Source organism: Echeneis naucrates, chromosome 19 (assembly GCF_900963305.1).
Source record: "Echeneis naucrates chromosome 19, fEcheNa1.1, whole genome shotgun sequence".
NCBI classification, from domain to species: domain Eukaryota; kingdom Metazoa; phylum Chordata; class Actinopteri; order Carangiformes; family Echeneidae; genus Echeneis; species Echeneis naucrates.
Window position 1 is genome coordinate 13,508,449 of NC_042529.1, and position 27,537 is coordinate 13,535,985.

A 27,537-nucleotide genomic window follows, 5' to 3' on the forward strand; every position below is an offset into this window, starting at 1 on the left:
AAACAACAAAAAGAAAAACATCATATGAAATCAGTGATTTGTAAAGAAATAGTAAGGTGATTGTTTCTGCCTCGTTGATGTAAATTACTGTAAAAGTAGTAATCCTGCAGACGTTGATAGAGAGTTTTGCCTGTGTCTCATGTGACCTGTGACATGGTTCACTCCTGGACGCAAATTCCCCTGTACACATTCTCCACAAAGCCTGCCGTTGTCCACAGGATTAGTGTATACAGTGTGATAAATGTTTCCTGTGAATTTCTGGCAAATTGCAAATTCATTCTTAAGAAGCACACACTCAGGATGCTGCAGGTATAGACAGTAGGACGTTATTATGAGGAGAAAGCCTAAATTGCAACACCAATACCAGATCATCAGTCAACACTCAGATTTGTGTAAGAGTCGGCTCCCATTCCTAGAACTTAAAATAGCAAATAACTCTTCAGTTTTGAACACAGCCCTGTCAGACCTGAGTCATGGGCCAGCAGAGGTGAGATGAGGACGATAAAACAAAACAAAAAAAAAAAAAAACACTTTGAAGCTCAGATGATGTTCTCCAAAGTGAGCATGCTGGCAGAGCGTTTAATGAATGAAGGTATTATTATAATTTCTCTGTGTAAACTACTTGGGTTGGTTTCCTCAGAAGTTCAGCTGAGGACAGAGGAGCTATTAGACCACCTTCCAATGCAATAACACTGGACTCATGCTGTGTCAGACTATTTGTGTGGTAGAGTGTTCTTGATGCAGACGCAGTGATTTGTGTGCGTGTGCATGACATGTAAAGAAGTAAAGCCTGTTTATCTCAAGCTTTCTGAGCTTCCAGGGCTGCAGGTCCCAATCCTGTGAGAAGGATTATATTTGCTCCATTTCACTTTCCGGTGACAAACAACTGCCCATATTCTGTATGAATGATTAACAACATCAGCTTATTTAAACAGACATGACATAGTTTACTTCCTATAAAAGTCTGTTGACGTCCACAGCATTTGCTGGAGTAAATGATTTTTCTATATGTGTGCAGGGGAAAAAAAAACAAAACAAAACAAAACAAAACAAAAAAAACAAAAAACGATCTCATCACTTCCCACTGAGAGGCTCACCTCATAAAACCCACACACATCTGAACCTGTCATTTAAAAATGAAGAATTTGATATGAAGCTGAATTAATAAACAGTCAAACCCAGCGAGGATGGAAACATCTTCAGGCTACAAATACACAGGAAATAATTGACTTTAATCAAATACCAGGAACCCTGAAGAGCACAGTCATCCAACGGCATGTTGTCAGCAGAAAGGTTATTTGAGGATTCCTGATTCATTTGAACTGGTGAAATTTGATCAGACAGAAAGTAACTGCAGCTACGGAACACATTCTCCAAACTGGTCCAGAAACTCAACATAATGAGCTCATTGACGTTGAAAATTCAAGGAAATCCAACGAGACCTGGACACGAACGAACGAAAACATTCATTTAGATGTGCCGAAAACTAACTCCAAGATGAGAAAAGAAACATAAATAAGTTTTGATGCAATAAACTTGAGTATGACTCATTCAGTCTTAATTGGTTAGCATAGCTTAGCAATAAAGAGGTGCAAGAAAAGAAAAACTGGCTCAGTGCTTTAAAAAACATTAAGATACCAGGTACTTAAAGCTAACTAACATGTTAAAAGGGCCTCATAACCTCGTGGTGAAAGAAAATGGCTCCCTGGAGTCCGACCCCAAAACCAAACTGAGCTTTAGAGGAGCTGGAGCGCAGACCTGTACTGAGCTAGCTAGCTAGCTGTAGTCTCACATTTCCCTAACGTCTGACAGTTAACAACAATCTAAAACGGCAACAAATGTATGCCCCCATCTGTTCATACTTCATTGAGGTTTGAAGTTAGGAATAGTTTCAGCCATGATCTCTTTGAGTAACAGGTGAGTTCTGCCAAAATCCTCCAGCTGTGAACTAGATGATTGGCTAACAAATGGATTAGCTTTGTGTTTTAGCTTTTGAGCAAAATGGCATAATATGCTTAGCAGTTATTAAACTGATATTATTGTGCACTGAACAGATACAACACATTGATGCACAGACATTTGTGTTGGGAACATACATAATATAAGTAAGCTACATGACTGCTACCCGTGGTTAAATCAAAAGACTTCTGGTACATGCAGATAACGTGCAAAAGCAGCAGTTTGGTAGCTTATCTTAGCCCAAAAGACTTGAAACAAGGACAAAAGAAGCTTTGCTGTATCCAACAGGAACAAGGTGGGCTGTAACAATCCCATTCGGCAACAGAACAATCGGAGCACTGCTCAGGTTGTTATTCGCAGATGCAACATTGAGCAACACTGAAAATCGTGCTTTGTCACCATTTTACTGAACACTGGAGACAGCTCAATCTGACGAGGTGTGTCAGCAGACAGCCAAAGCCAAACCTCTGCCACTCCATGAAGCTTCGCCCATGGGCAAGCGGCATTATCAAACTTGCAGCTTGCAGCCGAGCACTCATTCATACCAGGCCATAAGCGTCTGTTAGGCACAAAGACACAGTGTGTAAACCGCAGCGGGCCCAGGAAGTTTATGTGCGTGTGGGGCAAGAGGTGTCTTGCTGTGATGGATCTGTGGTGAACTTGGCTCCTTGGCACCGTTCAGTTGATTAAACATCAAGACGACTGACACAACCAAACCCTGAATCCTAGTCAAGGTGTCGAATGGGACCATAATTACCGCACATTTAATGATTTGCCATTTGAAATAGATGATTGTCTTGATTTAGTCTGAGGAGGAAGCGCAGTCACACTGTGGTAACATCCACTGACTGTTTATGGCAACTCTTTGCTGTAGATGAGACCTGTCGTCAGTCAAAGGTCTTCATTACTGATGAATATTTTAAATAGCAAAGGAGTCAGACGCAGATTTTCGGTGAATGGCAGTGACTGCAGGCATGTTACAGCGGATCCCTGACTGACTGTGAGTGAACTCTAGTGGAGGACTGGAAGAATTACACTTTTTAAGACGTTGATATCTTTTGTTAAGTGTGTTTGAAGTACACCAGCTGCTGATCATTTCAGCTGATCATGTGCCTTGAGAGGAGACTACAGGAGTACAATTACATCTTCGTCCGACTCAACATCTTTGGAAGGAGCTGCAGGGAGTGGAAGCAGTTGGTTCAAGAAGAGTTGAGCTTCAAGAGAGCAGCAGGAAACACCTGATTGCCATGATTGCTTAAAAGGCACAACAGAATTTTCACATTCACCGTTCATGTTCTATTTTCTGAAAATAAATAGCAAGCTGAAGCAGTAGTTAGCACTGTCACCTCACAGAGCAGACCTGGGTTTGATTCCACAGACCCCCAGGGGGTGAACCCTCCCCAAAGTCAGCTGAACCTGCTCTGTACTCTGTCCTGATTGGCGGGGTTACAGTTGGTCAGTCACATAGTAGCCACATCCCCTACTCATCCTGCGCTTTATCGTCTTTTCCCCTCTAAATGGTGCCAACGGTCACACTTTAAGATGCTGGATAAACAGTAACTCACCGTAGTGATGGCCGATGCATCTTAACTGAGAAAATGTACAATTTGATGACAGCAGACAAACAGTGTTCTTTTCTTTTTCTTTTTTAATAAAGGCATTATCATAATTATATTTTGGTGGTACAGAATTCAAGTTTTTATAAATTTGGTTCACAGAAGAATCACACATTTAAAATGAGCAAATTTCCCGAGATGAGAAAAACTTTAAAAAGTGGCTTAAATAATGGTACAGTACAAAAATAAGTGGGTTTATCACAAACGTTTAAGTCTATTTTTTTTTTTCTGAGGAAAGTACAGTGGCACAGCATGTTTCGTGTAGAAAAAATAAAATAAAAAAGCTCCTACTTTTTTTGTTTGTTTTGCAGCAGATGGCTGATTAGAAAATGATACATTCACTGGCTTCTTTGTCCCAGAAGGCACTAAACAGCAGACTTGGATCAACCTGCACTTGCACATATGGCTTGTTTTTGTCTGGACTGTTTGCCCTGCACACAATACAGTCAGAGGAGTATGTACATGTCCTGACGTAGGTTCGGACAAATATTACAAATGTTTCCAACTGCTAACTGATCAAAGCTTGAAAAGGAGTCCAGATCTTAGTTCAGAACTGGCAGGAAGTACCCTGAAAACATACCAAATGTACATGGAGGTTACGCTTCAGTTCCTCTCCCAGGTCTGAAATTCAGTGTCAGACTGAGCTCATGCTCACCCTCGTTTGTAACGTTGGGACAATAAGGCTCTACTGTGCCAGTCCTGCATCTTTAGCCATGCTGTAGAAGATTCCTCTCTGTGAAATGAGGTTTGTTGGAGTGTCAAACTCTGCCACCTGTCCTTTGTCCAACACCAGGATCCTGGAGTACAGAAGACACAGAGAGTCACTCACAGTGTGGACAGTTTTCACAACATGTAAACAAAGAGCAAGTTACACATACCATGACAGTGTTTGATTTATACAGGGCTATGGAGTAAGAATGAAGGAAGCACACACAGTTGTGCAAGATGTGTTTCAAGAATGTTTGTTTATAGTTTTAAAGCTTCACTCACAGTGTAATTATTTTTGCTTGTATACAGATATCAAACCTTGTGTAATCCATGACTGTGTTGAGTCTGTGTGCGATGGTGAAGACAGTGCACTCTTCAAACTGAGTCCTGATGGTGGACTGGATGAGATTGTCTGTCTCCAGGTCAATCGCAGCGGTAGCTTCATCCAGAACGAGGATCTTCGTCTTCCTCAGGAGAGCTCGTGCCAAACACACCAGCTGTCTCTGACCCACACTGGAGACATAATATCATACAAGACACATCAGCACTGTGGTCATCTTTCTCTCGTAACTCAAACCATCATCCCCTTGCCACCAACCTGAGATTCTCTCCACCCTCTGCGCACTCCAGATCCAGTTTTGCTGGCTGGTTGCTGACAAACTTGTGGAGGTGACAATGCTCCAGAGCTTTCCACACATCTTCATCACTGCACTGATCAAAGGGGTCAAGGTTCATCCTCAGCGTCCCCGAGAACAGCACCGGCTCCTGTGACAAAGGAGAGGTGTGAGTTTAAACAGAAGCTCAGGTACACACCTGACCTGACGAAAGAGGTGAACCCATGTTAACTGTACGAAGCAGGGCCTCACTTCACAGCTCTGAGTGGAAACACAATTTATAGTTTAGATATGTCTGTGTAGATTGATGTGTGTGAGTGTGCTGTTACCTGTGGAATGATGGTGAGCTTGGACCTCAGGTCATGCAGACCTATCTCAGCTATCTTCACCCTATCAATGGTGATTTCCCCTGCTGCAGCCTCCAGCAGCCTGAAGAGGCAGAGCGTCATGGAGGACTTTCCTGCTCCGGTACGACCCACAATACCAATCTGCACGGACACACACACACACACACACACACACACACATCCTTGATGACTGAAGCTGTTGTTTTGACCCATGATCCTTAATAATCGCCTCACCACACCCCACCTTTTCTCCTCCTTGCACGCTCAGATTCAGTTTCTTCAGGACAAGGTCTAGTCCCTCTCGGTACCGAACGCTGTAGTCCTGGAACTGCACGTTCCCCTCCATGGGCCATTCAGGAGGGGGCTTCTTGTCCTCCACCTCCCAGGGGGCCTGTGAAGACAAACACAGCATCTCCGACTCGGAACATTTTCTGAACAACTCATTAGCCTGCTTGGCTTTTCATACAAATGATTTGTTTTTCTCACTCTGAAAACCTGAATTGGTCATCTGTGTGAGCACAGTCATTCAGCGCTGCCAAATATTTATTTCACCTCTGGGAAAAAGTGGAAACTCCAAAAAAAGGCTTTCACTAACAGCTATACCAGCTATAGATGGGCACTTACTGTGATACGAGGAAGGAGAGTACTCTGTGTACATTATGACAGTTTATCTTATGCAACAAATAGAACCATCTTGGCATTAGAAAAATTTTTTTCTAGATCTAGTTATAGTTTATTAGTTGTGTGTGGTTTTTTTTTTTTTACAAACATGACTTGGCAGTGCAACAGTTTTTTCAGAATGTGAGAGAATTGCTACTTTTACCAGCAGCAGAAAGCCAACCCTCTTTTATTTTTGAAAGAAAACACATGCAGTCCAACTGAAGGTCCTGTTGAGTATTAGGCAGAGACAGGACATACCTCTGTCTTGGTCTCAGAGTACTCCTTCACCCTCTCCACTGCTACTATGTTGCTCTCCAGATCTGAAGTCATTCGCACCATCCAGTTCAGAGACATTGTCACCTACAAAAACAAAATCCAATTTTACTAAAGTAGTTATTGGTCATCACACAACGCTAATACTATGAAACTGTCCAACCTGGGTAAACATTTGAAACAACAATTAAAAGGTGGGTAAATTGTTAAAAAAAACAAACAAACAAAGGTATTGAGTAAATGTTTGCTAACTTAAAGTAATGGATAAATGCTAAATTTGGTGAGACGTCAAACTGTAAATACAGCACTGCTATGTGTCCTTACAAAAACAGCTGAATATATATCAAACCAGTCATTGAGAAATAATATTCATTTAGGTTCTTGTTTCTGGTTTCATGTCCTTGTACATATATTTTTGACTTCAAGAGCCAGAGAAAAGAACTCCACTATGTTTACCAGCTACCTAACATAACGTAATATTGTCTTTCTGTCTGGATGCCACTCATTTGATCGTAGCTTTAGCTAAAAGATGCTAATGGGTAGTTTAACTGCAGCCTGGTGATAAGCCATTGTGGGTGTCCTAATTCATAATTTGTCAATACTGATCACATGCATACATAAAATCAAACCTACCTGCAGGGCATAGGACACAGACAGACCCACAAGGCCGGGGTTCAGATTTTCCTTTCCAATCACAGCAAACAGAGCTGCAAACAACACTATGCAGTTCCCGATGAACTCAATGCGCACACCGAGCCACCTGTATGACACAGTTACAGCAGATTTCAGCTAATAAGAGGTCTGACCAATAGGAGAACTCATTCGCTTCTGACATTGATATATATAAATGAGTGTAAAAATATGAAAAGCATCGAGACAAGCTTCATTTTCAGGCACATTGTACTTCTGATCACACCTCACTGCTGGGGCTTTAATAACTGATTGAGAGGACCTGGGGTAGCTTCACTGTTCACTGTGAATCCGTGTTTTCCACATTCTTAGTCATTGTTACAGGCTCTTTTCCCAGCACATAGTTTTACACAGCAGATATAGCACAATAACCTTACTAATCTTACCAATAACATTAATGTTGCATGACATTTAGATGTGCAGAATGAATGGTGTGACTGACTGAGACAAATGGAATAGAGCCGTTTTAGTTGGTTTTAGTTACAACACCTGCACATTTCTTGATATGACCAATAAAAGTCTCTGCTGTCAGTGCTGCTGTATGTGAGGTTATACTCTCTGCAGTGAGGCTATATGACTGTGTGTGTTCATTCAGTGAAAAGCAGCACCAGCTGTGTTTCAGTGTTGAAATGCTTTTATTTTCTTTTGTTTCTTTCGTCTCCCCCCCAGCCACTGGTTTGAAATGACGAGCAGTGTACTTAAGCAAAGGGATTATGTTTGTGACTCCTCCTCCCACTCCGTCACACTATCGCACCATCACGCCATCACACCAGTGGCTGTGTGGACAGAGTTGAAAGAAAGAAAAGTCTTTTCAACAACACTGCAACACAGCAGCTGCTGAGCTGAAACAGGGCACGTACCTGTTGGACACTATACCAGGGTAGTAACTCTTTTGGTTCTCATCCACTTTCATATCACTCATCAGAACAAAGGCAGAGTTCCTGCCATAGGCTCGGATTACACTAGAGCCAGTGATGGTCTCAGAGAAATGGGAGTATATGGGAGAGCGGCTGACCGACTCCAGGCGCTTTAGCTGCCGAGACGTGGCAACGTAAAATCTCTACAGGCGTTAAGGGGGAAAGAGACACAACATTACAACCAAACAAGGCAATGCAGACATTCAGGTATTCAAAAAATTCATCATTCATCGTTATGACACACGCAGACGAGCTCACACACATACGGTCAGAAGCGCTCAGTGTAATGAAGCAAGCCTGTTTGAACAAACCACCTGCAGTGTTTGTTCAATATTCCTCCATTTCCATGGTGGAAACAATAATAGTCAATATTACATGTCCACACAGGTGACAATTTCCAAACATACATCCAAATCAGCTCGCCTGCCTTAACCTTAGAATGTCTTGCACTCTGACCTGCATGTGACACATCACGTTGTTTTTACTGCAATTAAAAAAATTAAGATCATTAATATGTTTATTACCAAAGAACTTCTTCCATCCACAAGGCAGATGAGTTTTAACTGCAGGTGCTTTGTTTTTCATAGCATATATTGTTGCATCAAAATCAAATTGTCTACAAAAAAAATCTGGAATTTTGAGTGTTAAAAGCTTAAAGCAGAAGCTCTATTTCCTGAAAGAAGCCCCTCCAACAGTGCAATTGCAGACGAGTGATGCGGAAGCCACAGGCCATGCAGGATAGATGCCATTAAAATGCCATAGGACTAATGTGAGCTTTTGTTAACATGGTGTATATCAGTCATTTGGAAGTAAGGTTAGTATAAAGCAGTGAGTACACAAACCTCTGCTCTATTATCAATTTCATGACTAGCACATACATGTCATCTTACATCTTTAAAGATACACTGACTATGCTACTTTTTGATTGACAAACCGTCTACTGCTTTAATATAGGTTGGTAAGCTTGAATGGTTTGTCTGATGTGTATCGTCCCTACCCAGTGTAGTTAACGGGTCACACCATCGATTTAGTCTTTAGAACTCACAGGTATATTAGTAAAATTCCATTAAGCACTTAAGCGTTAAGCATTTTTTCACTTTTTAAGTATGAATGAAGATCTCTGTCCATTGTAACACACCTCAATACAAAATTCACACATCCATTAACATAAACTAGGCACTGTCCCAACAGGAAGCACCCTGCCTACTCTGAAGGTGGTTACTTGGTTGCAGAAAATACCCCTTGGGTTTGAACAAGGACAGCAAAGGCCAAAAAGGCAAACGTCCCGTTTCAGTGTTTGACTTCAGGGACATGAGGCATTGCGAGACAAAGTGCAGCTGGTGAAACCGGTGCACTTCCTATGTCAAAAGGTACCAGAACAGAAAAACAGGCAGGACGTGACTGAAGTGGTGCTGTCAATGTCTAAAGCAGCAGCACATATTGTTCTTTGTAGGACCTACAGGCTCCTGCAGACAGATGGACTGGGCCTGTGATTGTGATAAACTGATGTAACTGCTTTCTGATGTAGTGTTTGTGACTGGGGAGACTGCACATGACCAGTGAGATGGGCTTTGGAAGATGAGAAATTTAATGATGATTTCGTGTCTGCACCTGTGTTAGGAACTAAGGATATAACTCATCACATCAATCTTTCTCAAGATCAACAGCGGGATTTTGGTTGGGTTCACTGCAGCAGTTTATTAAATCCATGATATTATTAATACCTGCTTTGTTGTGGACTTACTCTCTGGTAAGTAAAGGCTTTTCTTTTCTATATGAAAAATAAACTGCTAAGGATTTGTTACAGAACATCACTTTCAAATAGGGAATTTCAGAATAAAATTATCCCACACGATGCTCTCATTTGGCTTCTGTTAATTATCTGCATGTAATAGAAATTAAAGCTACTTAGCCTGACATCCACAAAGTGAGGATGCCTTTGAGCTAACATGGGATTAAAAAACAAGCTCACAGAAGCGATGCAGGAGACACAATTGGTGGTGTCCCCAACCCTAACCCACTAGATGAGGTTTTGACAGGTAAAATTACATTCAGGGTCCCAGATCTCCATAAAGGAGACAGGGTAAATAAGGCAGATGAATGGCATGCTGCAGGGAGCCCATCAAGATGATGAGTTCTGTGTCTAAACCTGCAGCGGTATCATTCCTATAATGGAGAGGTCCACGTTATATTCTGTTCACAACACAAATGGCAGTAGAAGTAAAGGGGAGGATGAATTTCCTCGCAAAAAAAAAAAAAAAAAAAGAAAAACATAAAAAGGAAAGGAAAAACTGGAGTTTGCTGAGTTTGTTCTGCTGGTTGGTGCGTTTTGGAGGTAGACCTATGTCTATGTCAGAAGGATACACCAGATTATTAGTGAAGACAGTACAGATTTTGGGCACTTTAAAGGAACCTTATGGACACCGAGGAGACGTTTAATAAAATCAATGAAAAGAGTTATCCTGCGAGATTTAAACGAGGCTCTACAGCCATATTCAAATCAACGTTGATTGATTTTTTGATTGATTGAAGTTTTAATAACATGGCTGTTGCTGTTGAAAAGCCACTACAGGATAATGAGACGAATGTGCCCAGGTAAGTATGTCTGACTTATCTTAAGTCAAAAATTTGAGGATTATGAGCAAGGTATTGGTTGTTGTCATGGGGATCCTATGAATATTCCTTTAACTTAGTGTGGTTAGGGTAGTTCCTTACAGACAGGGGGAGGGGCTCTGTGGTGGATGCAAAGTGGAGATTTATACATTATCTTTTTGGGACTGAAAATGTGTCTTTTACATTATTGGGCTAAAAGATTTTCAATCAAAAGGTTTGAGTCCAAATAAAGTGACAGATTACTAACACTGAAATCTAAGTCAAACGAAAGTCTTTTTTTTTTTTTTATTGTGCCAAGCTGAGCGTCTAAAGTCTGTCTCTTATACGCTTCAGTTGGTGGATCCTTTGTTGGAGTTTTTTACTGCCTTTGACAGTCCATTTAGGCCCCTGAGTAAAACCTATGCATACCAATAATAAAAAAGTAGTAGTTTGTACTGAATCACAACCTTCATATTATTACTAAAACCACATAACCCAAGCCACAAGACTACCACTTCGCAGCTACCCAACCTACAACCACTACCATCACTTTAACCACATGCAACAGTTTAGCAGCACACACTCAGCAACACTCTCAGACATGCATGATGTAATGAGTTAGCAGACTTTGTTTCCTATTTACCTGAACATACCAATAGAACACCATTAATGGGGCTACGACTATGAGGAACACTGGGGTGAGGGCAGAGCATATGAGCAGCACATTCAGTGTGTACCAGAAAGTGCGCATCCATATGTCAATATTTTCTGGGATGTGGGAGTCTATAGCATCCATGTCTTTGCTGAAGCGGTTCAGTAACCGCCCAGTGGGGGTGCTCTCGAAGAAGGCCTGCGGAGCTCGCAGGACCCCCAGGAGCAAGTTGTGGTGTGTGACTTTGGCTGCCCGCAGCATACTGTAGGCGCGGCACAACAGGCAGTTAATCAACAACAGCACACCTGTGAGAAAGGGGAAGGGGGGGGGTGACAACACAACAACACCTGCGTTAAACGTATTAAGACCCATTCATGATGTCTAATGAAACAGAAGCTGCTGCTGTTTAACATTATGCCTCACTGCTCCATCTCTGTGCACTGCTTATTACTACTAACACTACCTACCAGGTCTACTGTGTGCGTACTCTGAAACCAACATGCGAACATTAGATTCATCCCTTCTTGTGTGTCAGCAGAGGTCACTTGAGATTTCAGTATAAATCAAGTGGTACAAGCACGAAATCTCTCTCTCTCTCTCTCTCTCTCTCATCACCAGCCTCAGACTGGGAATCTGGGAAATAACAGGCTGGATTCAGAAGTGGTAGAAGAAATAGTATGGAGAGAGTCTGCTGTGTTTATGCTATTTGATATTAAAAGAACCTATAAAATGGGTCATATGTTCCCAAGTAGGCTACCTAGTTACTCAATGAACAGAACTGACTTCAGCTCTCTCCCATCTTCTCATCTGGATTTTTACCTCCAGGTGTTACAGAAATAATTAAAATTAAGTTATTGAACCAAAAATTCAGATGAGACTGAGATAGAGCAGAAAGTATCAAAGAAAAAAAAAAAACAAAAACAAAAAAACTGGTGGGTTTGGGGAATAAATATTTTGAAAAAATATTTAAAAACTTAATTGACATAAGCTTTAAAATTATGTGTACTAACATTAACTGTCTAAATAAAGAGGAGAGAAGAGCCTGAGTGACGAAGAGGAGGCTGCCCCGAGGACAAGTCATATGAGACTTATTAAATTCTTCAGGGAAATTGCTCAGACTGAGAACAATTATTATGTCAGGGGTGGGTATTTCTGAACAACTTATTAACCACAAATTACCATAGGCTGTTCCACTACTTTTTAAAGAACCGTAAACACAACTCCACTATTTCACAAGCACACATCAGGCCTTAGCAACTGAGGTTGACACTGAAGAACTAAGTTTTAAAACTTAATAGAGCTGTTAATGTATCAGGGTCATGGATAAATTCATTTAACTTGGATTTAATGAAGATGCTCTCAGACCATACACTGCATGGATTTATCCTCAGCAAGTACACTTCACATCATCTAAACATAGAATACTGATCAAACCCCAGGATTTGAAACCTGGATATTCTTCATGTCTGACTACAGGAGACCACAACACTTAGTACACTTAAACCCTTAACAGAATTAAACTAAGAGTAAATGGAGTTACTGCTAATTTTGTTCAACACAATTGTTTTAGTAATAGGCTGCACATTAGACACAAATGACAGTGACCCCTAAAACCAATCAGGAATCGGTCACAGGGGACTCCAGTCCAGCCCCTGCATCCTGATCCACCATTACAGGGACGTTATGGATTACTAAAGGCTGTGTGACATTCACAGGTTTGTATGCATGCTGAGGCAGGGTTCTACTGCTTCATGTGACTGTTTTGATGTGTTCATGAGTGTGAGTCTGTGTGTGTCTGGGGAATGGTGTGGCAGCAGGCTGTTGGCAGGACAGGAAGTGTTTCTGCTGCGAAGAGAGCAAAATGAATTTGTGACTTAAAGTAAAGATAGTCACAGCAGCAAATAGACATCAAAGAAATCATCAAATGCTGCAGGGTAACAAAAGCCCAAAATAGAAAAGCTGCTGCGCCAATCTGCAAGCGACATGCCATTCCAGGAACAGGAGGAGTGATAAAAGGAGGAGGAGGAGGGAAGGTGTCTGTCACAACAGCAATATTTCCCCAAGTACCTGGACAAAAATGTATATCAACGCCAGTGGAAATACGACAACAGCAAAGATGGGTGTGCTGGAAACGATAACAATCAGGGTGGAAAGAGAGACGAAGAAAGTGCCCAGGAACATGAGCACAGTGGCTGGTAGAGCCTCGTCGATCACGTAGATGTCCTTGGAGAAGCGGTTGATGACGCGTCCTATAGGCGTGGTGTCAAAGAAAGACTGGGGCGTGTGAAGTTTGTTGGTGAGCAGGCTATAGTGCAGCTTCCGGGCTGCGCCGATGTTCCCCATGGCTAGAGTGAATGAAGAGATCATGACCAGGATACCTGTGATTGAGGTGAACCGGAGGAAGAGGAGGAACAGAAGACAGGCGGGTTATTATGGGATGAGAATGAAATGAGACATCTGTCCGAAAGGAAACAGCTCACTGAAAAAGAACAGCACGGCAATATGATGCATCACATCCACAGGCCCCATCACCCAGTTAACACATCAACGAAACCACCACAACACAGCAACTGTCAAACTGACAGCTGCTCCTCCTGGTCTCCACTGAGCTCACTTGCACAACATCAAGCGGGGGTAGAGGTGGCATGTGCACCTCGTGGAGTTAAAGATCAGGTTCTACATAACTTGAATACCACCATGTGAACCTGGAGTCATTCTACTCAGCCATGGATGAATGAGAGAGTGTGTTTTAACCTGCTTACCTTGTGCAATGCCCAGTGCGGCATACACCCCCACCCTCATGTTAACATTCTCCTTTGTCTCATTCCTTGAGGCGTCATTGGTCCACTGGCTGAGCCAGATGTTTGCTCCTATGGCAGTGGCACTTTGGCAGCCGTACAGGAAACAGATGAGCACCGACAGTAGAGGTCCCACTGCCTTTACATACTCCAGATAGACTTTGGTTTTCACCTGGTGGGACAGAGAGTTCAATCAAGAAGTCAAGATAACATTTTTTCTGTATTTGATTGTATGTATGTATTTGTATTTACTTAATTCTTGGATTTATGCATTTGGTATTTTTCTTTATATTACTGTATTTCACCATAGGTCTAACTGTCATTAACTTCTATTCAACTGTGAATAATGTGTCCTGATTAAAACCATTTTTTGTTGCATCTTATTTGTGATAATGTATGTGTGAAACGATCACAGCACAGCATTTCTATTATTTTCTTTTTTAGTGTGACTGAACCAAATTCCATCTCAGCGTCAACCTGAACCGAGGGCTCAGAGTAAACACAGGGCCATGTGATTTGGACCGACCCTGCCTGTCTCTGCAGTCTCTGTCTGGATCAACTTCTCAATTTCTTGTGGTTTCTTCTTCTCTTGTGGCTCTGAGTATTTCTTCTGGCTGCAACCGTGTTTTCTCACTGAGCGACACCTGGTGTTGTCTCCATCTGATGAAATGATGCTGATCTGCCTGTGAAAACGAGAAGGAATAACCTCATCTCAGTGCCGTTTAAAGGATAAAAAAATACAAAATCATTTGGCAGCTGATCCAACTAGGAAAGGTCTCATTTTACAGTTAATGTTTGACAGGGGCTGTTGATATTTGCTCACTGTTCAGTCTAAGGATCATGAAGATTGTGTTTTAATCTTTCTGAAATATTCCTGATACCTTATGAAGTTTCTCTTGGCTTCATTGATCACTGGTTCATTGTCCACCATGTCTGTGTGGTTGCTAAGGGCGTCGTCAGGGAACATCTCATCTTCCATTAACTCCTCTGTAAAAGAGAGAATCAGTATGAGGGGCTGCAGACTAACAAGTTTTATGCTGAGGAAGAGGAAACAAACTCATAGCTTCACCTATAACCTCGTCCTCTTCCACAATGTCCTCCAGGGCATAGTTCCTGAGAAACTCTGCAAAGGAGCCGTTCTGATTGAGCAGCTCTTGGTAGGAGCCCATCTCTGACACCCTGCCCTCCACCATCACCATGATGTTGTCCACCTGAGGCAGAAAGCTGATGCCATGTGTGACCAGAACCCGAGTCTGCAGTGAAACAACAACACACACCTCTTTTGTTATCAAAGAAAACGCCCAGTTTCTATAAGCAGCAGGATGCATTTCACAAGAAGCTTGACCATTTAAGAGAGATTCAAAGACAAGTGGTATCATAAACTGCGCTCAAACTTTCTGTTAAAACAAAACTAAGAGTCTATGCAACCATGTTAGAGGCGAAATGTCAAGATTTAGCAAGTATTATGTACAAAAACTTCCATCTTGGTCCAGAATCTAACCACAATGCTGAATTTCTTTTGGCTCCACTCACCTTTCCCTTCAAGATGCCCTCTGGACCAATCAGGTTGTCAAAGATGTGTTTGGACACATGTGCATCCACAGCGGACAGCGGGTCGTCCAGCAGGTAGACCTCAGCATCACTGTACAGAGCTCGGGCCAGGCTGACCCTCTGCCTCTGGCCACCAGAGAGATTGATGCCCTGCATTCACATTGGAAGACAAACATCCAGAAAATCCAGAACTAATGAGCGAAAACTAAGTCTCTGAGTAACTGAGAGGAAGGTGGATGCGCTTGTTCATTGTACCTTCTCTCCTATCTCTGTCATGTCTCCTCCTGGCAGCACTTCGAGATCAGGGGTCAGGGCGCAGGCTTCCAGAACACAGCGGTATTTCTGCTCATTGTAAGGTTTCCCAAACAGGATGTTGTCCCGCAGGGTGGCATTCTGTATCCAGGCCTGCTGAGGTACGTACGCAACTGAGCCCTGAGGATACATAGAGACAAACATTTCATTACTTTTGGGTCACTGCAGGAGGTTTTCAAAGACTTGCCTTTGGTTTATGTTCAGGTAATCATGTTTGTCCTCTGTCACTGATGTTTCTCATTCTGCTGTAGGGTTTACATAATCTGACTAAACAGAGGTTTAATTTCTTTCCTACCTCCAACAACTTCACGCGGCATACAAGTAGATAATTATTTATTTTATTCAACTAATTTATGTTCAATTTATGTTTCAGCTCAGTGAGTCTACACAGCTTTTTTTATTTGTCTTTGCCTCTCTGTCATTCTCTCGCTCTCTCTCTCTCTCTCTCTCTCACACACACACACACACACACACTCAACAGATGATCAGCTATGATGGGGTTGTGATGAACATCTCTAATCACTGTGCTCTAATCTAATCCAAGATGTAAACAGGAAATATCTAACTGAAACTTATTACACTGGTTCCCTTCACTCTAAATGTGGCAACTCGGGTGAGAGTTTTTAGTAAAGTTAGTTAATAAATAAACAAACTGAACTAAGGTTCAGTTTAGCTGTAAAACTACTAATAAAATGTCTTATCTGTAATATGTTGCACATCCTCACTGACTTCCCAGTTGAGTGTCTCGGGTGTTTTCTCAATAAAGTTTACACTGACTCATGAAACCCTCCACTGACTGCTCATTCATTCTCTGCAGTACTTGTGTGTTAACCTGTGCATGTGAGCAAACATAAAGTTTTTCCTCTTCTTTTTTTATTCAGTAAAAGCATTCCTCCTTGAACTGCAGTGAACCAACAGCTCTCATGACAACAAACCCACGGTACCACTGCTGTCAACTTGTGATAACAGGGAGAGGGTCAGTCAGAGTAGTGGAGCCTCAGACACAGTTTATATGTTATATAAACATGGAAGTAATCAAAGTTTAAAAAGGTCAGGTGGAACGTTCCACATCATCAGCCAGTCTAAAGCTTTTGGAGGAGGCTTACAGTAAAATTATGCCTGAATTCATTCTAATATTTTACGGCAGTGGGAACAGGCTGATTTAAGAAGACCCAAAGGTTAACTCATAAAATAAACTGGTACTTTCCTACTTGTGTCACAGATGATTAAATGAATGCATACCCTTATAGAAACCTCTCCCTCCAGTTTCTCAGTTTCTCCCAGCAGGGCAGAGATCAGGGAGGACTTCCCACAGCCCACGTGGCCCACCACTGCCAGCAATGAGCCCTGACGCACCATCAGGTTAATGCTGTAAACACACAGTCACCAGGTTTTACAAACATCCTGAAGTGTTTCCACCCACTCACGTGACAAGTACAAACTCGTTGTGTAACATACTTGTGCAAAACAGGAGGATCTTCTTTGGCCCAGGAGAATTTTCCATTGATAACAGTGACAGAAAACTCTGTTGAGTAAAAAGATGTCGCTTTAATTTATTTTTATAGGGAGACTAGATTAAAAGGAAAGGCTGAAAGATACTTTTATGAGTCATTAAAAAGCTTTTCAGACTGAGTCACTGGGTGAAAGGTTCGACAGCCCACAGAGGAATGACAACATGTAATGATGCAGCACATTTTGTAAAGGTACTAGAAAGATATGACGTCAGAATACAACAGAGGGACTGACTGGTATTCCCTCTACCTGATGCTGTGTTCTTCCTGTCCACTGAATCTGGATCCAGCTCATCATGACACAGGAAATGCTGAATGCGCTTCAGTGAGACACTGGCCTGTGACACAGAGTCAACACATGGCCCTCGGTTACACCGTTATAACAAACACAGGCAGTGGAAGATTTAGAACAAGTTCCCACCTGGACAATGCTGCTGATGACCTGAGGGAGCATGTTGAGAGGAAACCTGAGGATGTTAAACAGGGAGAGCGACACAAAAGCCTTCTCCGCATCCAGCACGTTGTTCTCATCTATGGTCACATACACAGCAAATGTCGTCAAGGCAACCTGGAAACACATCAGCAGACAGGTTGAACCCCAACTCAGCTCCTGATAATGACCACTTGACCATTTGTAATAGACAACATACACACAAGCATTCACTTGAGAACTAAAACAAACATCACAACAGAGACAATACATAAAATAGCCAATTCAGGCTGATCTGGTAGCGTGAATGTGGCAGATATAAGTGATTCATCAGTGAGAGAGATGAGAGAGAAAGACAACCTGAAAGATGATTATAGATAAGAGTAATAATAGTGATAATGAAATGAACAGTTTTGCAGTCTGGTATAAAAGCATCTCAAGTTTCAGGAAATGGTTTTCCAGACAGTTTTGATGCCTGCTGTGTCCATGAAACCCAGCGAAGCTTTAACTCCTGAACCGTTTCACTGCCACCTTCTGCCTATGTGAACTGAACCTACCAGAAAAGGGGCACTGGTCCAGGCCATGGTGGACAGTGCTCCCAGGTAGGCGGCCTTGCGCAAAACGTTGAGCTCCTTCTGCCGGATGGCCAAGACCTTCTCTTTGAAGGAGTTCTCCCAGGCATATAGCTTCAGGACCTTGATGCCATTCAGGATCTCATTCATCAGCTTGATACGTGCGTCCTTATACTGCATTTGCTCCACCTGTGACAGAGGAGGAAGAGGAGGAAGATGAGGACAAGAAGATAAAATGTTTTGCTTAATACCAAATACAGGGTCACGTCAGCAAACCATATGCCACACGGACATGAACCAATTGAGCTTAATTATTTTAAACATATATTTAAATATATGAAATATCCATTGAATAGTCAGTTTGATCACACCTGGTAGGCTCTGGTCTTCATGGCAATGACAGCATTAAAAGGGATCAGCATGATCATGACAGCCACCCCAGCGAGCACAGATGGACCCAAATTCTGCACAAAAATTAGGACAAAGATAATTTGATGAACACAAATCTGCATTTGCTCCTTAAATATTCGGCCCTACTCACTGCGAGCTGGACATTTCCACCTACCTAGCTTACAGATCATCTTTTAGCAACGAACATGCTTTCTGCCTAACACTATTAAAGTTGTTTAAGTTGTTTGGCTTATTTTTCTTGATGTATTTTAATAACAGCATCAGTGTTGCGTCTCTAATGTTTGTCGATGATGCAATTCTGTTCATCAACATGCACTATGACTGAGTGGTTACAAGACAGAGGTCCTGGTTCTCTGCCTGAAAACTGTGGATTGATTGGGAGTTGCAGCTCCAAGTGGGTTTCCTCCAGGTACTCTGGTTTCCCCCCACCGTCCAAAGACATCGTGTTTGGGTTAACTGGTGACTCTAAATTGTCTGTAGGGCAAGTGGTGGTAAGTGTGAGTGCAACTACACTGTTATTGTGTTATTCAGCAATTACTGGTCCACCACACCGAGTATGACTCATGTAGCTTTGGATCCACTACATCTGATCATCAGTACTCCAAAGCAAACTGTTTATATTATTTGTTGGTGTGATCCAACGAAACTTCCAGCCCTCTGTAAACAGCTTGTCAAATCTGGAGGGAAATATCTTGTCACAACTATTTACACTTTAATCCTTTGTTCCACAGAGGCACTTCCTGTAATTCATGCGAAAATTGTGCACAGACCTGCCACAGGAAGTAAAGGGCCAGCATGATCTGAAGAGGAGCAGACCACAGCATGTTGAGGAAGGTGGTGAGGTCCATGAACCTCTGCGCATCCACAGACATCAGGTTGACGATCTCTCCCACTGTGGATGAACGTTTGGCGGCGTTTGTTATCACCAGGGCCTGCAAAACAACAAGAGCTACAGATTTCCTGCCTGATGCCTGTACATGTTAGGGCATCTTTGCAAGTCAGATACTAAGAAGTGTAGCTGTCCCACGTACCTTCCTGTAGAGTGCTCCTATGATGGCTGTGCGTACATTCATGCCTGTGACAAAGCAGTACTGAAAATGACGGTGGAGAATGAGGGTTTGAAGGAAGGCTGTGAAGAACATGAGGAAGGACAGCGAATAGCCCCACCAGTCGGGAACACCCTTCTGTTTGATGAATGAGATCAGCATTCTGTCAAAATACAGAGACATAAATGTTGCATGGATGATGTACTTAAAGTTTAATAATAATCATCTTCAGCAGCAATACATAGCAATACAGAGGTCAAATGATGTCTGCTGGGACCACATATATAAATAGATATGTGTGATAGATTAGAAGGCCTTAGTGTAAGTAGTAATAGTATATATATATACACACACACACACACACACACACATATATATTTTAATGTTTAATACCTTCCCTGTCCACCAGGGGGCCCGTTGGTTGATTGATCTTGATGGCAATTGCAACATTATAATGAGGTTACCAATTCAACAGGATTCCTCAGACGTTTTGGTTCTACACCTACAGATTAAACTAAAAGCAGTCTGCTCTACTGCCTGCTCAGAGGTTCCATCAGCCAGGGAAGTCATGCCAGAGACATTATTGTTAAGGAATAGACTAACTGTGTTTAAAAGCGTTAACTGTTAACACTGTTAATATTATATTTGGGTTATTTTTTTCCCAAGGCACAATTTGCAAAGTATTTGTATTCACTTGTCTGTGATAAAATACAAAGAATATCTATGGTGGTTAACTATCAGTGACAAGTTCTCATCTTGGAAAAAGATAAGGCTTCTCTCAGCAACTGCTTTCACTTCCTTTTTGAGCAATGATAAGATGCGAAGAGGAAACATATTTGCAGTCACTTCAATTACTTAACGAAGATAGATTGCTCTGATGTGCAAACATGGAAGAGGACAAATGATGTAGCAACCCACCCTGATGTCACGCATGGCTTTGTTAGCTTCCATTTTTAAACTTCTAGTTTGTAATTTGGCTGTTTCCATCTTGATCAGCTTGATCTGAACTGCTTTGTGTTCTATCCTGATGTCAGGCAGGTCACCATGTGTGATACACTCTGTCAATGACAGAAGTTACACCCAAATTCATACCCTACTTTATGGTCTATTGTTCTCTTAGCTGGGTCATCATTTCACAAATAGCAACATCATAGTGTTTTGAAGAAGAATTGAAACTAGAGACAGAAACCATTATTACCCTTTATTTGGGGTAAAAATACTGAGCTAATAAATCAAGATAGAAATAGTTAAATTTTCTCTTAGACTGCAATTTTTTAATGGGAAAGTGTGGTCACCCACTGATGGTCAATAGACAGAGATTAGGATTGAGGCTCTTCAGCACTTCACCTACAAGCAGAGTAGCTTGGCAGTGACAGATTAAAGGAAAGACCTGAAATGGGAAGAAACACATGGTGTCGCCATGATGGATTCTCCTGAGAGATTCTCCTGAAGAAGATGCTGACTTGATCCAGAGAAAAGACGAACCAGGTCATAACAAGACAAGTCAAGGAAGTGGAGCAGTGACTTGCTGAGATCCAATCTGGACTGTAAACATGAGCTCAGAAAATGAAACAGGAATCCATGAGAACTGAAGAGACAAACTTGGAATAACACATCCATGTTGCTATTATCCCTTGAAGTCAGAAGGTGAACCCGTGTTCCACTTTTTCTGAGCACATGGCTACCACAGGAATCTCAGTGATCCAAGTGATTACAAATCAGGAAACACATCTTACCCAATGTGTGGGAAATTAAATTTTGCAAAGATAAAAGGAATAATGGACTCCATGGCTTAAAAAGGGAGGGAAGGGCACTAAAGGAGAACGCCACCACTCAATAACAGACCAAGGATCCATGAGAGGCTGTGAGGAAGAGGTGAATTCAACTCTAAAAGCTCAAGGTGACATAGGAGAAATTTGAAGATAAGAATCATCAGCAAGTACACATAAGAACCTGAGCACACTCTGTACCTGATCTGACCCTGTTCGGGTGACTTTACCACGCTCAATCTGCTGCTATTAATGGCAATCCCCACCAACACTGTACATTTTACATTCAGCCATTTTTCCCCCTAAAAGTGCATAGACAGTCATTTATTACGATTATGTCATTATAATATCACGTTTTGTAGTTTGTTTATTTACTCACCTTCACAGACTTTTTAAAGACAACTCTATGTGCCCCTTTAAATTCCCCTGGGGAAAAATAAAAGGTCTTAAATTAACCCTAACCATTTACTGGAGAAGCCTGGAACTGTATTTACAGTTTACTTACTAGCCCCTGGTAATATGGTGGAATCCTACTGATAAGATGATGAATATAAATTCTTATCCTTGATGAATTTGATAAAGGCAACTCTGCTCCTTCCATTGCATATATATTTATTAAAAAAAAAACAAAAAAAAAACATGCAAAAACACAAAATGTAAATACGTGTGTGGGTACTGGAACAATGACTGCCTATAGCGTACAGTGTTAACATGCAGTGTTAGCTTTTTATACCTCAGCAGCTGAGGGTTGACAAAGGTGATGATATCCTGCAGGAGTTTGAAACCCGAGCCAATCAGAAAGTAGGGTCCAAAGGCTTTGACCAGGGCACGTAGGAAGGATGGCTTGCGGGGAGCTGCTGTCTGATTGGACAGCAGGACCTCAACTTCCTCTGGGCTACTTTCACCCCCTCCGCCACCTCCTCCAGTGTGGTTAGTGGTGGACGGTGGGGGCTTGGAGTAGACAGCATGGCTGGACAGACTCTGTTCACTGTGGACAGAGGGACACACACTTTGTTGGTACATCACAATGGCATGTATTGAATGTTATGAAGCAGAGGGCTGTTGCTCAATCTGATTTTCAGAGACAACTGTTTCAGGAAAATTATTATTAACTGTGCTATTTTTATTTCTTTGTGACATTTTAAAAGGCCAGACTGATCTGAATGAGGTCCAGCTTTTATCTTGAGCTTGTCATTGTGGGAACCTTCAGTTTATTTGAACATGTTATCAGAGGACTTCCATTAAGATTCATTCACAGGCTAGTTATTTAACACCTTTTGTGAACAGTGTGGTTGAACATGCCCTGTTGATATTTGGGAGATTTACATTGCATGATACAGTCATCATTAAACAAATAAAAGAATAAAGAACTCTAAGTGTAATGGAGTCCTGGAATCTGAGGAAAGCATTAAATACAGGTTAGTTGGTGGAGGCTCAGCTATTTCACTCAGAGCCTCTATTTTCACACAACCTAAAGCTGCAGCAATCAAGATTTTCATACTAAAAGCTGAGTAAATCTTTTTAATTTCATCGGAAATGCTGAACTGCTGCGTTATAATTCTAAAACTATGAAAATGAAAATAATGTCCATCCAAACAACAGTTTTAACTCTAAATTAGAAACAAAATGTGGCCAAGCTAATACATCTGAAAACACATGTACACGAGATGTGCTAGCCAGTGAAGACAGGGAGCAGGTTATCCATTTTTTTGTGCTTAGCTGATAATCTGCAGAAAATACTAACAGTAATGTGTGATTCCTGAGCTAAATAATCAGTCAGAACCATAATTGAGTGTTTTCACCTTTAACTGCAGTGAAACAATGACAGTCTCACCAACACAGACTCAGACAGTTGGGGATTTATAGGTCATTATGGAGTCAATTTGCTGTCAATTTGTGTGGACCGAGGGCAGGGCTAAATAAACCAGAACTCTTGTCAGTACAGAGAGCCACCCGATGAAGTTTAAAGTTTAAAGAGAGGAACCCCTTGAATTGACTATCAGGGCATAGCTTGTTATTGGTGTTCATTATTCATTCACAGAAAGATAGTTTCATACTCTACTGGTTCTGATTAATCTCTTTGGCAATATAAAAGAACGAACAGTGCTGAAGACAATGACCACTGGGTTCTGTCTATTGTGTTCTTAGTTTAGCCTTGCTTGGGGCTGTGCTTTTGAATATATTCATGAGTATGTTGAATGTTTAACAATGTATTGGGCAGCTGGACCTGATGAAAAAAAAGCTGCAGGCTTTCAGAAAATGGAATGTTGTACAAACTACACATAGTCTATTTAGCAGCAGCTTAACACTCAGGAGTCAGATTCCAACAGTGAAAGAATCAACAGGACGACAACAATTCAGCTTAACACCAAACAGGTTTACAAACCAGCACTGGGAAGGTGGGGAGACGCTTTCCCATATCGTTTAACACTCTGTTCTCTGTGAAATTTACAGGAAAGCTGTAACTTAGCGAGAGGAAGCAGCCTAATGGAGGGCAGAGTTCGGCAGACTGCTTGTAAAGATTTTTGCAAAAAAAAAAAAAAACAAAAAAACACATAAATCTGAGAAGTTGTTTCTGAACATGAACATATCAAATCACTGCTGCTTCACTGAGGTGTCTCTAAATATCAGCTCTGTGATTGACTAGCATCCTGTCTACTCAATCCCGCTTCCCCCCATCAGCATCACACATGCAGCATCATATGTCGGTAATCCAATTACTGTGACTCAGCCTTGGTCCAAAACACTAGAGTGAATACATCAGATTATTTACCAGCAGTTATTCAGTTTCCATCTTTAATCTGATTTCTGTCAATAACATGTTTTCTTTGGATGTAAACAAAGTGCAGCTGTGAAGTGAGAGAAGATACACTCAAACCGAACTGGACAGACTTACCTCTGGGCCTGTGCCAGCTCCTTGTCCCACTCTCTGAGGAGATTTGGCACCATCACCTTGGAGCTGTCACGTTCATTCAGAGACCACAGGTCTTTGGCCTCCAGGGAAACCTTATAGCCTTTAATGGCCATACTGAAAGAGGGAGACTGCAGTTTAATTCAATCTGTTACATTAAGCCTTTCAAAAATGAGGGTCACTACAGGCTCTCCAGCCTGCATCTGCCTCACTGCACTTCAGATCTTTTTCAACATGTTTTCTGTCCCTTGTGTGTGTTCCATTCCCCAACTGAAATCTGATTCTAAAACTAAAACCTTTTCATGTCACAGACAACTTAATAAGAATTGCTTTCTTGATGCAGTTTTCTGGAATTGCCAATCGTGATTATGTACAAATGGATTGGATTCCACTAGAAATTGGTTTGAGCTATTTTCTTGCATATAACAGGAAAGATGATGCTGACAATCAGGAAGATAAGAGAAGTGTTGGTATTAGACAGTGAGTCTCAACAGTGTTCTCTAAGTATTACAGATAGCTATTTATACACAGTGTAAATATTGATTTATATTTGTAGACATGATAGAAATAATTGTATGATAATATTAATTTATTTTATGTATTTATGACAGAGCTAAACTGAGAGATTCAATGGCATTCATACGCTACATTTATGCTGATGATTTATAAAAGCTTCAAACTGAGAATCATCAAAGAAACAAATGTTCACGTTGGAGGAGCTGAAATTAGAGTAAAATTATTGTGATGGAGGCAGCTACATACACCATGTTTATAGTGGTGGTGAAGAGATAGTGAGAAGAGCAAGCCCACCTTGTGAACCACCAGAATGTAATGGTGGAGAGAAAGCCTGCTGTGGTCTCAGGGCAGGGGTTCTGAGACAGAACAAACAGATGAAACAGGTCAGAAGTTAAACAAGGACCTGAGCATGATCTGCTTTCACAAGCATGAAGTAACCACAGAGCACACTCAGACCTTCAGCTTCTCCAAAGAGTCAGCAGCTCTCACATACAGCACATACAGCACAGACACACACACACACACAATTCACATGAATTTACAGGTTACACTGCAGCAAGACACAACTCACAGGGTCTGTGATAACGTTGGAGAATAGAGGCGGTTTCTCGTTGAAGCAGCAGAGGATCAGCTCAAACACAACCAGGGTGAAATAGAAGTAGAACGTGGAGAACCGAAGTTTGTCCGTCACCTCACTCTGAAATGTAAAAGACACCCAAAATTATGAATTCAAATATAAAATTGCTGGACCCTATGATGGCTGCCATGTATGAAGGTTTATGTCATATACAAATGTCTGGCCAGCTTTATGGTGTGTTTTCCTCTAAATGGGACCATGATTTAAAAAATGAATATCATTCTCATTTTCTGTTGAAGAAGACTTGAATGTAAAGACTGAGACCATCAACTCATTAGAAAATCGTTTTCTGAGCTATTAAATCAGATCAGAAGTAGGGTCATTTTCATGTAAACCTCAATACAATCTGACCTCTTGGTATGACCAGTGGGCATTAGCCTGAATGAAGATTTCATATCTGGTATATCAGGTAATTGATGATAAACAGATAATACTGATGTGATGATAGCTGCAGCCGAAAGGCACAGGATCAATTTTTGTGAATGTGAATCAGGACTAAATCTTACTGTCAACATTTTTAAGTAAAGCTTTTTTTTGGGATGATATCTACAACTTGTTTCAAAACGCAAATGTCACACCTGTGAGGTCACGAGTAAACTGGAAGTGGATATGAATATCCCCATTAACTAAATATTGTGTTTCACATCAAATTGGACTAAATGTTAACATCCATGCATTTATCTCAGAACACCACAAACAGGGAAGTTGCTGACTTTTCTTTTCTCCTTACAGTCTTCCGAATCAGCTGATCATTTCAGTTTTATTTGTATCTGGACTTCTTATAGACTTTGGGGATTAATGCCAAAGAGTTAGAGGCACAAGCCCTGCACTGATCAGCAACATAAAACCAGTTGTTTCGACACACCATCTTTCAGCCTTTGTAGTAGAAATGTTTAGTAGGTCACTAACCATTAACCACACTACTCCCGAAAGAAAAGGGGACTAATCCGTGAGTTTTAGAATTTTAGTCCATATCTGGAAGCCAGAAATCTCAACAACTAACCCCATAAATACCTGGGTCATTGCTATTTATCCATAACCATATGATCATCAGCTTGTACAATGGCACTGTGTGCACAGATGTAACATTGTCCTCTGCCTGTGTGTGCGTATGTCTTCCACCCTCACACCTCCTCCTGCATGGTCTCGTTGCCAGCAGGATTTGTTTGGCGTGCTCTGTTGGAGAGCCTTGCAGTGCTGGAGGTAAGATAAGTAAATTCTCAACAACAGGCCTACTATTCCTTCTTCGCTCTGCTTAGTAGTGTCCTGGGCTGACCTCCAAAGCATCCACTCACGTTAAACTGCACACCATGTCCTGAGACAGCAGGATGGGGGCGGGATGGAGGTAGAGTTGACTTAACTCAAGAGGACTGAGGAGCAGAAACGCAGAAGAAGACGAAGAAGAATGGGAAAGAAGAGATGAAGCAGAATAAGGTAACAAGAGGGCAGCAGACCCCTGGGGGCTGTGTTGTGTACTCACCTGGCTGGAGGCCTGCAGGATCTTGGAGCGGAAAGGCACGATGGCACAAAGCACAGACAGGAACCAGAAGATGAAGAGGACCCCTGAGGACTGTACCCCACGTAACCTCTCAAACTGGATCAGGAACGTAGCCAACAACTGGAGGAGGGGGGTTACACAGAGAGCAGGAGTTAAATTAGCTGGGAAAGACTTACTGAGGGCATGTCAGGTGAACCTCAGGCTAACTGGGTCAGTCTTTCATGCTGGCTGTTCCACCATCAAACTCAGGTGATGTAACCTGATGTGGCCTCCAGGAGAAACTTGGTTAGACTCTCCTCCAGGTCTCTGCTGTATCTGAAGGCTCAGCCCCACTGCTGCTGAGGCACTCAACACAGACTCTCTGACTGGAATCAACTCAGCACACAAAGACATGTTTTATGTTTGTTGGTCACAAGAATGAACTATAATGTTACAAACCCAGGCTGCTGTCACTTGTAATATCTTACAACCATTTACGTAGCGCATGTTACAGTTGTTTGGAGAAAAACATTTTTGAAAGAGGAGATGCTCTACTTTAAAATATTTC

General features: G+C 41.7%; 1 protein-coding gene across 3 annotated transcripts in view; it reads right to left on the reverse strand.

The window, feature by feature from the left end:
* Positions 1-3,804: 3,804 nt before the first annotated feature.
* Positions 3,805-27,537, reverse strand: part of abcc3 (ATP-binding cassette, sub-family C (CFTR/MRP), member 3) — a 38,615-nt gene continuing 14,882 nt past the window's right edge. Inside the window, exons 4-32 of one of the 3 annotated variants that reach the window (XM_029528137.1) lie at positions 26,973-27,110; positions 25,427-25,552; positions 25,150-25,211; positions 24,325-24,456; positions 22,162-22,416; positions 19,645-19,822; positions 19,384-19,545; positions 18,574-18,666; positions 18,188-18,391; positions 17,622-17,768; positions 17,451-17,538; positions 17,148-17,214; positions 16,932-17,058; positions 15,633-15,809; positions 15,360-15,527; positions 14,896-15,079; positions 14,708-14,813; positions 14,353-14,509; positions 13,791-13,998; positions 11,020-11,333; positions 7,728-7,927; positions 6,811-6,937; positions 6,163-6,264; positions 5,489-5,635; positions 5,227-5,385; positions 4,882-5,048; positions 4,602-4,796; positions 4,231-4,372; positions 3,805-4,143 (exon numbers count right to left, since the gene is read on the reverse strand). In XM_029528137.1, the coding sequence (XP_029383997.1) occupies positions 4,261-4,372; positions 4,602-4,796; positions 4,882-5,048; positions 5,227-5,385; positions 5,489-5,635; positions 6,163-6,264; positions 6,811-6,937; positions 7,728-7,927; positions 11,020-11,333; positions 13,791-13,998; positions 14,353-14,509; positions 14,708-14,813; positions 14,896-15,079; positions 15,360-15,527; positions 15,633-15,809; positions 16,932-17,058; positions 17,148-17,214; positions 17,451-17,538; positions 17,622-17,768; positions 18,188-18,391; positions 18,574-18,666; positions 19,384-19,545; positions 19,645-19,822; positions 22,162-22,416; positions 24,325-24,456; positions 25,150-25,211; positions 25,427-25,552; positions 26,973-27,110 (4,302 nt within the window). In that variant the 3' untranslated portion in view covers positions 3,805-4,143; positions 4,231-4,260. Of the gene's footprint in view, positions 4,373-4,601; positions 4,797-4,881; positions 5,049-5,226; positions 5,386-5,488; positions 5,636-6,162; positions 6,265-6,810; positions 6,938-7,727; positions 7,928-11,019; positions 11,334-13,095; positions 13,407-13,790; positions 13,999-14,352; positions 14,510-14,707; positions 14,814-14,895; positions 15,080-15,359; positions 15,528-15,632; positions 15,810-16,931; positions 17,059-17,147; positions 17,215-17,450; positions 17,539-17,621; positions 17,769-18,187; positions 18,392-18,573; positions 18,667-19,383; positions 19,546-19,644; positions 19,823-22,161; positions 22,417-24,324; positions 24,457-25,149; positions 25,212-25,426; positions 25,553-26,972; positions 27,111-27,537 lie in introns of all 3 variants that reach the window. The other 2 variants (XM_029528136.1, XM_029528138.1) reach the window with 2 other exon arrangements.